Source organism: Schistocerca piceifrons, chromosome 1 (genome assembly GCF_021461385.2).
Source record: "Schistocerca piceifrons isolate TAMUIC-IGC-003096 chromosome 1, iqSchPice1.1, whole genome shotgun sequence".
NCBI classification, from domain to species: domain Eukaryota; kingdom Metazoa; phylum Arthropoda; class Insecta; order Orthoptera; family Acrididae; genus Schistocerca; species Schistocerca piceifrons.
In genome coordinates, this window is record NC_060138.1 from 1,092,719,324 (window position 1) to 1,092,734,363 (window position 15,040).

A 15,040-nucleotide genomic window follows, 5' to 3' on the forward strand; every position below is an offset into this window, starting at 1 on the left:
TGAATACAGAAATAAGTCACTTAGGAATGCAATACAAAAAAAGTGCAGAGAAGCTAAGACGAAATAGTTGCATGAAAAATGTGAAGAAATCGAAGAAGAAACGATTGTCGGAAGGACTGACTCAAGATACACAAAATTTAGCACCACCGTAGGTGAAATTAAAAGCAAGGTGGTAAAATTAAGAGTGCAGTGCAGAGGAGAGAGGAGATAAGATGAAAGATTACAGTGAAGACCTCTATAACGGGGAAGATTTGAATGACAACATCAAAGGAGGAGGAGGAGGAGGAGGAGGAGGAGGAGGAGAAGGAGAAGAAGAAGAAGAAGAAGAAGAAGCAAGTGTCGACACGGAAGAGATGGAGGATCCATTATCAGAATCAAAATTTAAAAGAGCTTTGGAAGACTTAAGATCCAATAAGGCAGAAAGGATAGAATGTTATCTATTAGAATTTCTAAAATCATTAGGGGAAGAAAACGATTATTCTCGTTGGTGTGTAGAATGTGTGTGTCTGGCGATATACCATTTGAATTTCGGAAAATCATCATCCACACCATTCCGGGGTTTACAAGAGCCGACAAGTGCGGAAATTATCGCACGATCAGCATGACAGCTTAAGCATCCAAGTTGCTGACAACAATAACATACAGAAGAAGAGAAAAGAAAATTGAGGATGCGTTAGATGGCGACCATTTTGGCTTTAGAAAAAGTAAAGGCACCAGAGCGGCAGTTCTGACGTTACGGCTGATAATGGAAGCAAGACTAAAAGAAAAATCGAGATACGTTCATGGGATTTGCCGATCTGGAAAAAGCGTTCGACCGTGTGAAGCTATAGGGGGAGATGGGTAATATGCATTATCTACGTGAGGCAAGAGAAACTGATAAGAGTGGACGATCAAGAACAAAGTGCTCGGATTAAAAAGGGTGTAACACAGGGATTTAGCCTTTCACCCCTACTATTAAATCTGTATATAGAAGAAGCAGAGATGGAAATAACAAGAAAGGTTCAGGAGTGGGACTACAATTCAAGGTCAAAGGATATCAATGATAAGATTCGCCGATGACATTGCTATTCTTAGTGAAAGCGAAGAAGAATTACAGTATGTGTTGAATTGAATGAACAGTCTGAGTACAGAATAAGGATTGAAGATAAATCTAAGAAAGAGGAAAGTAATGAGAAGTAGCAGAAATGAGAATAGCTAGAAACTCAATATGACTGATGGTCACGAAGTAGACGACTATGAGGAATTCTTCTTCCTAGGCAGCAAAATAACCCGTGATGGACGAAGCAAGGACGACATAAAAAGCAAACTAGCTCAGGCAAAGAAGGCATTCATAGCCAAGAGAAGTCGGCTAGTATCAGACATAGGCATTAATTTGAGGAAGAACGTACGTTTGGAGAACAGCATTGTATGGTAGTCAAACATGGTCTGCGAGAAAACCTGAACAGAAGAGAATCGAAGCATTTCAGATGTGGTGCTACAGAAGAATGTTGAATACTAGGTGAACTGGTAAGATAAGGAATGAGGCGGTTCTCCACAGAAATGACGAGGAAAGAAATATAGGCAAGAAGAAGGAACGATATTAGAGGACATGTGTTAAGACAGTTTTGTCATATGATGACATGGTTGGAGACGGTGGCTGTTATTTGAAGATAAATGTTGATGGTGTTGAGACAGCAACCAGCCATCAACTTATTTTAAGCTGCTTTATTCAAAACGTACCGTTACCGGTTTCGAATCATTACAGTTCATCTTCAGACGGCTTTCATGCTTTCATTAGAACACATGGTGCATTTTTTACTGATTAGTTGTCCTAAAATACAAATAATACGTAATTATAAGCACGTCACACAGATGGCTGCATTACAGATTTGCATTGGGATGTGACTCAGGTGAAATGCCGGTTTGGAGTACTTGTTTTCATAGTTTTCATCCAGCAGACGGCGTTCGTAGTTTTCACCACATTCCCATCATTGCACACACAAACTTGTATAATTGAGCGCTTCAGATTTGTTACTGAATACATTTCCACCACTTTCCTACTGTTGCACACGGAAATTTGTATCACTGAGCACTTCACATTAGTCACAGATCAGACTTCTAACATGCACTGCATGTTTTGATAGATGCAAAGTGTTTACAAACATATGAGTGTCAAAGATGCTGATATATCGGTACATAAAGGCATTTCAGTTATGTAAGTTAATATGTGATCTTTCCCCACACATGGGGCATCTTTATAATGTTACGATATATCATAGCATCTTTGACACTCATATGTTTGTAAACACTTTGCATCTATCAAAACATGCAGTGCATGTTAGAAGTCTGTTCTGTGACTGATATGAAGTGCTCAGTGATACAAATTTACATGTGAAACAGTAGGAATGTGGTGGACAAATCTGAAGCGCTCAATTATACAAGTTTGTGTGTGCAGTGATGGGAATGTGGCGAAAACTACGAACGCCGTCTGCTGGATGAAAACTATGAAAACGAGTACTCCAAACCGGAATTTCACGTGAGCCAAATCCCAATGCAAATCTGTAACGCAGCCATCTGTGTGACGTGCTTATAATTACGTATTATTTGTATTTTGGGACAACTAATCAGTAAAAAATGCACCATGTGTTCTAATGAAAGCATGAAAGTCGTCTGACGATGAAGTGTAATGATTCGAAACCGGTAACGGTACCTTTTCTGAATAAAGGAACTTATTTTAAGTTAGTGGCTGGTTGCTGCACCACCACAAACATGTGTTAAGACATCAGGCACTAAATTATTTGATAGTAGAGGGAACTGTGGAGAGTAAAAAGTGTAGGGGAAGACAGAGATTGGCGTATGTATATCGAATAACTGAGGACGTAAGTCGCAAGTGCTACTGTGAGATGAAAAGTTTGGAACAGGGGACGAATTCTTGGCGGGCCGAATCAAACCAGTTAGAACACTAATTAAGGGAAAAAAGTTTAAGCATTGTTAGGAAAGTCACTTACCTCCAGTATTGCTTTGATGCAGTTTATGTTGTCCAGACACCGATTTCACGTAGACTGATTTGTAAAGTACAGTGGTGCAGGATTTTCTTGTTCATAATTAAATTCCGCTTTAGATGCCACTTCGTTCTCTTATTGCTGAACATTTCACTACTCACTAGGGAATAGTCAGACTTGTCACGTCGATACCTGTGTTGCTTTATTTACCACTGTGAGTTAACGTCGAGGAAAGTCCGTGCGCAGTATTTTAGCTGTTGACATGACCTGGAAATCTGTAAAAAAGCTTTATGAAGCAAGACATTCGTAGCGTGGTTTCCACATTTGTAACTGGCTATTTTACGGCTCTGACCTCCATCACTACTGCATGGCAACGCCATCTAGGGCGTTAGCTAGGCACCGCTCTCTTGCCACAGCAATGAGACAGCTGGTTCGCCCAGTGAAAGCGATTGTAAGATAATAAACATTAGCTGAAAAGTTAAACTAATATGTTATCTACAACATTATTTCCAAATTTCTGTGACATCTACACAAATCAATATTCGGTTAAGAACACGTCAAAATTAATTTTATTTCTTGTAACTACCGCAGAAATGAGAAATATTGATGCACTGTTCCAAACATACATTTCTTGTGCATCAAGAACATACATATCAAGACGACATATGACAGCCCTGCGTGTTATGGACATTATTAGACGTTCTTAGAAATAATTGTGCCTGTGTTAGAAATGAATCAGGTAAGTATGTTTCGACGAATGCCACTCATGTTAAAGAACATTTTGAAAACCGTGGAGAGAAACTTTAGAATATTGTCACGATGGTAGACTGGAAACTACAGTGACCTGCACACAATAATTTTCTGTGTTAATATTCTGTAAAATGCGTTCCACTGACTAAAAACTTCTGTCGAGCGGTTGAATTTATGTCCTGGATGGAATTTGAAGTATTTCTTCTTCTTTTTCAGAGCGAGATCGAAATTTAGCTTTTAATGAATAAGAACTTTTATGACATTGTAAGGTTGCAGGGGTTTGTTTTTGCTTGCTTATTCTTGACTTTTAGCAACTCTGTGAGATGAAACAAGTTTATTGTCGCAATATTTCTCACCACATTACAGCTTTTCACAAAGTGTTCAACTTGCCAACATAAAACATCAAAAAGTCAAATAAGTTTATACACAACAATGTTAAATATTAAATCTCTGAAAGAACATTAATTTTAAGCACAATATATGAAAGTTTAATTGGACATTTCTTTACAAAATTGCTCCTACAAATACATTATGATGTTGGTCAGTACTACGAAAATCGTCCGATTCCGGTTCAAAGTTCGGTACTGTTTAGGATGACAATCAAATTTATGGTGGATGAGTAGTCAAGTGACAAATCTGAGCGCAAGATTACCCAAGGCTGCTCGAGCTACAGTGGACGCAAGCTGGTGAACCAACAAAGTTTAAGCCTCTGCACGTGGTATTTACCTTAAGCTGCGACGTGCTGCTGTCTGCAAGGCCGCTCTCTCCCACTGAAATTCCTACAAAACTAATCTGGCCTTGGCTGAACTTTCCAGCAGAAACTTTCCCCCTGTTTCTCGTTATGCGAGAAAACATGTACTCAGCCCTAGTCTTATTATGTGGCGATATACACGCTCATGGTTGGAGCAGCGTGCATATTATAGTGCCCTCTCAGTTCTCGCAAGAACAGTTAACTAATTTGGCTGGTTCGTTTCTCCAAAGTTGGAGCTAAACGTTGCTACAACTAACTTTAGCTGGAGTGAGGCCGCTGTGAATGCAGTGTCCACACCAATTTCTTCTCTGCGTCGTATGGAGCGTTAAGCGCTCTGTTCTGTACTTGACGGCAATTCAGAGAAGAGTCCCTTCAAAATTTCTCTCTTGTCCTACTGATGGCAGAACTGCCTCCCTCCACTTACGTTCCTTTTTCACGTCACGGCGTTTTTCGACGATAGGAGCATTCCTCTTATTTTGGAGAAACACCCTCTACCAATCGCAACGTCCGTTCTATCAAACTGCGTCGAAACTTCGGTAGTTTTCTCCTTCCTAGTGCGTTTTTGCCAATCGGACGTTTTGTGCCCGTTCTAGACGCCTAAAGTACTATGACCTTTCCGTGTGTCGCACTCGCTGGACGAAAATGCGTCAGTTGCTTTTGTTCGTATCCCACTGGAATTTCGAAACACAGTTTTCTGAAGGCTCTTCTCTGCTCTTGTAGTGATGCCCTCACTACAGGCGGCCCTCCAGCTTGAACCACCTGGCCCGGGGTCGCTGTCCTCCTTTCTGCCACCCCTTTAAGTGGTTGCCGGCGTAACTCCCACAGCGCGGCTTCGCTATGCCATTGTGGATCTCGCTTTTCAAAACTAAAAGCGACTCGACTCACGTTCCCTGTTCTACCTTCCGCTCAAAGACATGCATTGTATAGGAATGGTCCGCTAATTACCGTCGATTGACTGTCATCCCTTTTTACATTACATATTGGTCATAACTGTCGATTTACGTTAGGTGTCACCTTCACCTTCTCATTGCGATTTGTAAAGGTCTCATGTAAGGTGCGAATCTGACCATTTATTCTGCCACCTTTCAACCTGATCACGATTCCTGAAGAACAACAAGAGATTTGTCCAGCAGAATGGAAGAAAAGCACGACGCATGGAAACTGCAACATTTTCATTTCCCACTTTCCCCAACTTCGATGCGTTTACCACAAGACTGTATGCATAGAACATCGCTCTTTCGAAATGTGGTTCAAAATGTCTGATTGATTCTTGAAGACATACATATAGTTTGGGAAACAATTAACATCCAAACTAATCTTGGCCATTATAGTGTACGAACTCGTGAGTGTCATTGTGGAATGCGCTGTAGCGTTTGTTTTTCCCCTTTCAAGGACAGAGCTCTTTTAGCACGATTTCTTTTTTGAAAACCGGACTGATCTGCATTGTGATTCACTAAAACTAGCCACTTTATGCTCTGCATTCGTAATAAAAACTATAATTTCGGTTTGAATCACTTCATTTTCCTATCTGTTTCTCGATACAAATTTTGTTATTTTTCGTGCCACGACTTTGTGATCTTTTGAAGCTAACAATCCAACTTTGAGAAACCGTAAATTCTGTAGCACCTATCTCAGTGGCAATACATGAAGCCTAATAACGTAAAGTTTTATCGCTGACACTAAAAGACTGTTGGGAAATAGCTCAAAAAGTCACGCATTTAACCCCGTCGCAATTTCCAGTCGACCCTTACGTCTTCCAGTGACTTCTTTTTTCCACCTACACAATTCACGTCCAGAACGGACTAAGCTATTTTGAACAGTACCGACACGCAGGTGTTCCACAGCAGTTTCGCTCAACCGATACCTCATCGCTTTTCCGTTGTCTGACAAGGTAATTTTAGTTCCTAGCGCCATCTATCCCCAGTCCTCGACCGTGTTCTCCATGCTTGCTACTTTGAGACTCCCTCAGGAGATCGAACGTAATTGCTTTCTGACTTTCGTTTCTTGACAATTGATTCGCCTCGATAAGCAGTGAATCCACCACCTTCAGTGCGGATGCACGAAATTTCGCTGCTAAATTATCTGTTCAAAGACAGACAGTACCTGGCGGTACCTAACCTAGTACGAGATGAAGTGGTGGTATGGCTTCACCTGCTGCAGCGCGATTGCAAATTCTGCTGTATGCTGACATACATACAACAGGATATTGAAAGTTCCATCAGAATATTATGAAACATCTCGAATAAAACGATCTGTTGACAAATAACCCGTCGTATTTAAAAAAATATCGTTTTTATGTGTTACAACTGGCTCTTTACTCACTCGTAGTAATGAATGCTATCGACACGAAATCTTAAGTAGTTTCCGTATTCAGAGATTCCCAAAAGGCTTTTGTCAACGTTACTGTAGGTAATAATTAACGGGAAGTCTTAAAAAAGTGAATCAAAAGTATAAACGATGTAGCAGATAATCAGAGTAGGTATCTTAGATTGTTCGAAGATGATGCTATCGTTTACGTTCTAGTAACCTTTTTAGAAGAACAATACAAATTACAAAATAATTTACACAAGATACCTGCATGGGGGAAAACGGACAATTGACCCAAAACAATAAAAGTGAGGAGTCCTCTACATGAGTTCTAAAAACAATCCGTTAATTTTTTTACACGATAAATCAACAAAATACCTAGTTTCGAACAACTTTAATTACAAACGAAAGACATTGTTTCATTTGCAGAATGAAAGAAAGACAGGAACAGAAGAGTAGTAATGTGATCTTAGATGACAAGTTCCTGAGGAAACGACATCCGGCGCCCTCTAGCGGCGGCGCTTTGAAGTAGCGCAACAGGTGGGCGTGTACTGTCGCCATGGCTACAGGATGCCGCGGTTTCCGGGCGGCGGGACAAAGAAACACGCTTCACGTCAGCTGCCGGCAGTGCTAAGCCGAGTCGATACGAAAGTCCTTCTGGAAGTCGAGCAATAAAAATCCGTTCCCAAGTTGGGGGGTGGGGTGGGGTGGGGGGGGGGGGGAGAGAGAGAGAGTGAACGTGCGGTGCAGTGGTGCCTCCACCTGTTTAAGGTTGGCAGCCTTGGTGGCCAGTTAACAGTACAGACAAGAAGTTTCTGAAATGAGGTGCTCTAGAGGAGTGCTAAAGGTTGGCCTAGTTACTAACGAGGGAGTACCGAATCGTGGTTATGGAGGGACATTTACTGGGAAAAAACTGTAAGCAGTTTAAAGTGGATATAGGTTGGAGTAGTTATTTGGAGACGCAGAGACTTACACAGGATATCATAGAGCAGAGAGCTGCATCAAGCATGTTCTCGTACAAAACAAACACGACTTGTTAGCTGAAACTGCATGGAAGAGGTGAAGAGCCTTCATTTCTGCCTCCCGATTGAAATTGTGCAGGATTAGGCTAATAGGACAGCAAGAAACTTAGGGTAATTGGGAGACTGATGACAAAGTATTTTGTAACACATCCAGCCCCCAGTCCAGATCTCTAAGCTGTGGTACCCAATTCCCTAAGTGTGCATCTGAAAATCTATCTTTATGATTATCTGTGTAGTAGTTATATATCATTCGTGAAGAACGCTATTTGTCTTACAAGTGAACATAACTTCATCTCATCTTTTAAGGAGAAAAAACACTCTAGCAAGATATCAACCCAGCAATCGACCCTGCACGAAAATTTGGGCCATAATTTTGACAGTACGTAACAATGACCTTCGGAATGCAGTTTTTTTAATATGCGCGCAAATTGTTTGTCACTCACACCGTCGGACTGCAGGTGCCTAATGCCAGTGTGAGCCGCACGGGGTAGCCGCGTGGTCTAGGGCGCCTTGTCACGGTTCGCGGAGCTCCCCCCGTCGGATGTTAGTGTCCTCCCTTGGGCATGGGTGCGTGTGTGTGTGTGTGTGTGTGTGTGTGTGTGTGTGTGTGTGTGTGTGTCGTCGTTAGTGTAAGTTAGTTTCAGTTAGATTAAGTAGTGTGTAAGTCTGGGGACCGATGACCTCAGCAGTTTGGTCCCTTAGGAACTCACCAGCACATAATTTTTTTGCAGAGCGTTAAGTATTGCGCAGTTGAATGACAATCAGCGTCATCCCATTCGCAGGATGTTAAGAGCGATGGAATGGGAAGGGAAGGCGTGACATTTCATTTAGCATTGCGGTGCAGCGTTTTTCGGTGGGCAAAACTGTCAAGAGTTCAGCAGAACCGTGCTATCAGCCCTGTTTACCCTTAGCTGTTTGATCGTCGTGTAAAGGTGGTTTACAGACCCTAGTGGCTGTTTGCACGAAAAGAGGCAGTGTAGCGATCTGTCTACATAATCCATTAATATTTGTGGGAATGACGAAAGAGAGGGGTACTGCATATTTGCTATGCAACATTACAATACCATGCAGGAAGAATTTAAAGGCTTAGTTGACAATGAAATAACAAAAAATTACAACGATCCACAGACGGGAGTCATTGTTCTGTACATCAAAGTGTACTTTGTGGTGAATTTGCAGGCATGGAGCATGTGAAGAAATCGGTGGTGCGAATAGCAAAATTTCTGAAGTTGCGCGAATTATTCCAGTTTCAGTTGCACCAGTTTTCAGTGGAACTAAACGAAGAGTATAGAGACGTCATACGTTACTGCAAAGTACATTGGTGAAGTCAAGGGGTACGCCTGAACTTAGTTTTCGACTTAAAATTCGCTATCGCTGAATTAAGAAGGAAGAAAGAGTGGAGGAACGAAAATTAGAACATCCAGAATGGATTGCAGACTTCACATTTTAAGTGGACTTGACTGCACACTTTCCATGGTAAGACTGATTTCAAGCGGATCTATTTGAAAAGAAAATCGCGATGTAGGAGGAACACAAGCTGACAAAGACAGTAAAGTTCTGTAAGTAAATGTGATACTTGAAGAATTAATTGTGGCCTTGGAAGAATTAAAAGGATAATTTTATAAAGGTTTTGAGGACACTGTCAATCATGCATCTGGCTTAGAGACGGTTTGCAGTTTCAGTTGAAAGCGCCCCTGCACATGTGCAGATGTAACTGATTAATGAAAAATCATTGTACGTTGTATCTGCCCAGGACATCTACATTGCTTTCGTCAGGTAGTTTCCAAGTTTCCAAAATGAGGTTGCAAAAGTGCTACACTATTTCGATCGACAATTTTGTGTAAACGACAATTTTGTGTAAATAACCTTTTTTTCGATTTTGAAAGTAAATAACTCACAACTACGTGGGAACTGAAGTGTGAAACTCCATGACATTGTCTGCGTCTATCCACATGCCGACAGTTGCCTGCACTGCAATGTAAATGCGGTGTTCGCATTATTCACCTCTTCTCCCTCCTTGCGCTCAGACAGCGCAACATGGCGGTGGGGGAAATGTGCAGTGAGGCTGAGCGCTTTGGCACTCGTGCCCCCGTATGACCCGCGAGCCGGAATCTTGGCCGCCCCTGCCCCACTGAGTTCCGTAAGCCACTGCTGCAGTGCGCTTGCTTATGTCACAGCTGAGCGCCGCTCAGCCCAGACAGCAACGTCCCACTAGTCAGCAGCGGGAGAGTTGCAATAGACGGACTAAGCAGCGCAGTTTATGGACAATTGTACTTTTCCAAAAGCCATCTAAGGACCCACAACTGTGCGCACGAGTGTTATTTTGTCCGGACAACACTAAAAACCCTGACCGATGGGGCGTTAGTGTGGGAACCACATTCTTCTTTTTTCTTTTTGGTTTTCCTAGTCTTCTGGCGAATATGCTTCCCAGCGCAAATTTCGGTTGCATTAAATTTCCTACAAAAAGGGTTCTATTAATTTTTTTCTGTAGAACGAATAATCACCGCATAGCAGGGGGTGGAAAATTCGGAGATAATGAAAATAACTTTTAGTAATTTAAAATTGATTATTTTAAATGAAGCGAGGTAAGAACAAATATTAGTTGTGTGTAACCGTATCTACGCGCAGTAGAACCGTATGGGATAAATTATGTTCAGGGCGTGCGGGGGTGGGAGGGGCAGGGGGAGGAATGGATGGATGGAGAGGACATGAGCGAGGGAAGGTAGGTCGCCGAATTTCTTACTTCATAGGTCTGCAAACTGAAGAGCAAGCAGATGCTTACCCACTCTGCCTACTGTACTACGCCACAGAAAGCCACTAAAGGGTATGTTACAAAGTTATTTCGACATTTGCGCAGCTGACCATATGAATCACAGGTGAAGAGAGCATATGGACCGAATCGATTGGGTCGATACTCAGCCTGTGCGTCAGCTGTAGCTTTCACTCAGGGAGGCAACTTCCACCACCACGGACACTGCTTACTTCCCACTTTAGACACACCATATCTCCACAGCATTGCCTATCCAGTTCTCTTAACTGAACAGACAAAATATCTTCACTGGCTTTGTGTTTACACAGTGGAGTTGTTTGCAGTTTATGAAGTCAGTACATATTTGCAGTTGATAAGTGAGATTTTATGTAAAATGCGTTACTATAGACAGTGGCGGAGAAGGACTTACGGAAGTAATGTTGTCACTGACCTATGTAATGTTGGTGGGAAAAGAAATGGATGCTGTCGTCGACAGCATATTGTAAAACTGTCTAACCGTATTGTAGTTACTTGGTGGAGAATTAATGAATGACAAGAAAGTAACTGCAATTTTGTATTGGTGGAAGGCTGCGCAAATTTCTTCAACACAGGGATTGCTGGCAGTTGTAGAACAGGTTGCACAGAGTAGTCACCATATGTACACGGTGTTATCTTCCAAGATGGGAGTGAATATGTCTGATGCAATAAGACTGAGCATGATAAAATCTACAACAGTAATGTGCTGTGATGCGTTACTTGACTTACGTTGAAATATATGAAGTTCCATAGCAACTAGGTGTCCTCCTCTGGTTACGGAGGGGGCCAATTTAAGCCTCTGGAGTTCTTCAGAGCAGAGGCTGGGGTGATGAATTTGGTACCCCCCTTTTTTTGGGGGCACCAGTCTTCTGAATGCTTTGATGCATCTCACCACGAATTCCTCTCTTGCGCCAACCTCTTCATCTCAGAGAAGCACTTTCAACCGCTACGTTCTCAATTTTTTGCTAGATGTGTTCCAATTCCTGTCTTCCTCTACAGTTTTTGCCCTCTACAGCTCCTTGTAGTACCATGGAAGTCATTTCTTCGTGTCTTAACAGATGTCCCATCATCCTGTCCCTTCTCTTTCAGTGTTTTCCATTTATTCCTTTCCCATCTGATTCTGCGCAGAACCTCCTCATTCCTTACCTTATCAGTCCACCAAATTATCAGCATTCGTCTGTAGCACCACATCTCAAATGCTTTGATCCTCTTCTGTTCTCGTTTTCCCACAGTCCGTGCCTCACTACCGTATAATGCTGTGCTCCAAACGGACCTTCTCAGAGATTTCTTCTTCAGATTAAGGCCTACGTTTGATAATAGTAAACTTCTCTTGTCCAGAAATGCTGTTTTTTTTCCAGGAATAGTCTGCTTTTGATGTCCTCCTTACTCCGTCTATCATTGGTTAATCTGCTGCCCAGGTAGCATAATTCCTTAACTTTAACTACTTCGTGACATCAATCTTCATGCTAAGTTTCTCGCTGTTCTCATTTCTGCTACTTGTCATTACTTTTGTCTTTCTTCGATTTACTCTTAATCCACATTCTGTACTCATTGGACTGTTCATTCCATTCAGCATATCATGTAGTTCTTCTTCATTTTCACTAAAGATAGCGAAGTCATCATCGAATCGTATCATTTATACCCTTTCACCTTGAATTTTACTTCCACTCCTGAAGCTTTCTTTTATTTCAATAATTGCTTCTTCGATGTACAGATTGAACAGTAGGGGAGAAAGACTACATACTTTGCTTACACCCTTTTTAATCCAAGCACTTCGTTCTTGGTCATCCACACTTACTGATACCCTCATCCTGTTAAAAGTATTCAAAGCAAATATAATGGGGCTTTTCTACATAATACCTCATGTAAAAACTGCAAATAAATACTCAATAATTTGCAAATATCTGCACTACTAAACAAAAGCTAAGAGAAGTTTAAGTATTTCTAAGTCTGGGGGACTGACGACCTTAGATGTTACGTCGCATAGTGTTCAGAGCCATTTGAACCATTTTTAAAGAGGCTGGTAATGTCATGAAACCAGGAGCTATATAAAAATAAAGGACTAAATATAACTGAAGCGGTTTATCAGTATCCTGGATGAATAAGAACAGACTTTCAAAAGATACTGAAGTGTGATTTTTTATCTACAGCGTTTTTGTCTGATTTCCGCTTCCATATCGAAGTGTCGTCTGCGTGCATTTTTCCGAGGTACTCCATAGTAAGGCCTTATTTCACCTTGGTTTGCAGCTTTACGCATTTCTAAATGTAAACTACGACAAAATATTGCACCAATAATGTTTACTTTCCGCTTGTTAAATGGTTGTGTCTCCTGTGTTTGTAGTGTTGTCAACTTAACTGTTAGTTCTAGTTTTCAATTTATGTAGAAAACTTTTTTGTTTTTGTTTGCCATAGTGTAATACGCTATTTTATTTGTGTTCATATGTTTTTACATGCATAAGGAGGATAGAGTAGTGTGGTAGTTTATTATGTAAGTGGAAAGTGGGTGAAGGGAGGAGGGAAGTGAACAGTAAATCCAAATCATACTAAGAGAAAATGGGGAAAGGGAGGAGGTAGAAGTATTCTGGTTGTGTGTGTGTGTGTGTGTGTGTGTGTGTGTGTGTGTGTGTGTGTGTGTGCGCGCGCGCGCGCGCGCGCGCGCGCGCGCGCGCGCGCGTATATATATATATATATATATATATATATATATATATATATATATATATATATAAAACCTTTGTCTTTGGTTCTGCCATACATAGCTTACCTGCATTACTCGTCGATGTAACAGCAGAAAGAGTACATAACTGTCTTTGCGCAGCCTAATATTGCGTTTTGAGAGCAAATTCTTTCTGGGATCTTGGCCCACTACTCGTACCCAGTGCTGCTATAATGCTAAGAATTGAATGAATGCCTGAAATGATCTGTATGTTTCAAAATGAAATGTCTTCATTATGGTCTCTTTGTATTTAAAACAAATTCTAAAAATGGTAAGTGGCTTTCGCTTCAGCCGTACTCCGCTACCAGTGGGAGAGGAGCAAACTCTGACATCGTCCTCCCATAATTTGACACAGCTTTGTAGTGAACACCTGCACGTCGGTCGTAGCTTTCACACGCTATAATACGGCGACGCTACTGTTAAAATGGTTCAAATGGCTCTGAGCACTATGGGACTCAACTGCTGAGGTCATTAGTGGCCTAGAACTTAGAACTAGTTAAACCTAACTAACCTAAGGACATCACAAACATCCATGCCCGAGGCAGGATTCGAACCTGCGACCGTAGCGGTCTTGCGGTTCCAGACTGCAGCGCCTTTAACCGCACGGCCACTTCGGCCGGCCGACGCTACTGTTACTTAAAATAGAAGTCAGATCGGCCACTTGCGACACACTAATTTGTAAATACTTCTAATCATTTGAAAATCAATGAAGCTATTCTATGCCACGTACATGCAATTATCTATTTACGTTCTTCCCTGTCCTTATAATTTTTGTCCCACTGTAAAATGATGGTATTGTGTATTATTGGTTTATAGTTAAAAGGTATGATTTCGTATATATTTAAATCTTGCTGTTTACACTTCATAAACTGCACAGTGTATGTTTGCACGTGCTGATTTGTAAGAGGAAGTGAACCAATTGGGCGTTTTGTTGGCAGCACTGGCGAACTGTCGACGTGCTGGTACATCCTGCTGTCTGGTTCCGTGTTCATCGATGGCTCCATGTTCCTGCCGCGATCCAGGTCAGTGCGCACCGCAGAACACACTATAGTATACGTAAATAATAATGTGTAACAGTTGAAAACTACAGATATTTACCGCGAATATCCAAAAGCAGCACCCAGTTCTGAGAGACGCCACATAATACCCGCATCAAATAACAAATTACGAGCAGCAGGTATTTTCTGTGATCTGTCAAAGGCATTTGATTGTGTGAACCACAACATCCTTTTAAATAAATTAGAATTCTATGGTGTCATGGGCAGTGCTGCAAAATGGTTCAAGTCATACCTCGCTAACAGGAAACAAAGGGTGTCAGTGCAAGGGACTAGTGAATTACGTCATCAGTCATCATCAGAATGGGAAGAAAATACATGTGGTGTCCCACAAGGATCTATCTTAGGGCCATTGCTTTTTCTTGTGTGCATTAATGATCTCTCATCAGTTACACTGCCAGAAGAAGAGTTCGTTTTGTTTGCAGATGACACAAGTATTGCAATAAATAGTATGTCGAGTGTAGTTCTAGAAAATCTGCTAATGATATTTTCATGGATATTAATAAATGGTTTAAAGCCAACTCACTGACATTAAACTTCGAGAAGACTCACTTTATGGAATTCAGAACCTGTAAGAGGTTTCCACCCAGCATATGCATGAGGTATGAAGAAGAGCAGATAGAAGAGGTTGACAGTCTTAAATTCCTGGCACTACAACTTTATAATAAATTCA

At 41.4% G+C, this 15,040-nt stretch overlaps 1 protein-coding gene across 1 annotated transcript in view; it reads left to right on the top strand.

Annotated features, from left to right (window-relative positions):
• The window catches only part of LOC124777853 (rap guanine nucleotide exchange factor 6-like), a 611,356-nt gene extending 596,970 nt beyond the window's left edge, over positions 1–14,386 (top strand). The window contains exon 5 of the mRNA XM_047253392.1: positions 14,251–14,386. Coding sequence (XP_047109348.1) covers positions 14,251–14,386 — 136 coding nt within the window. The remainder of the gene's footprint in view (positions 1–14,250) is intronic.
• The last annotated feature ends 654 nt before the right edge of the window (positions 14,387–15,040 follow it).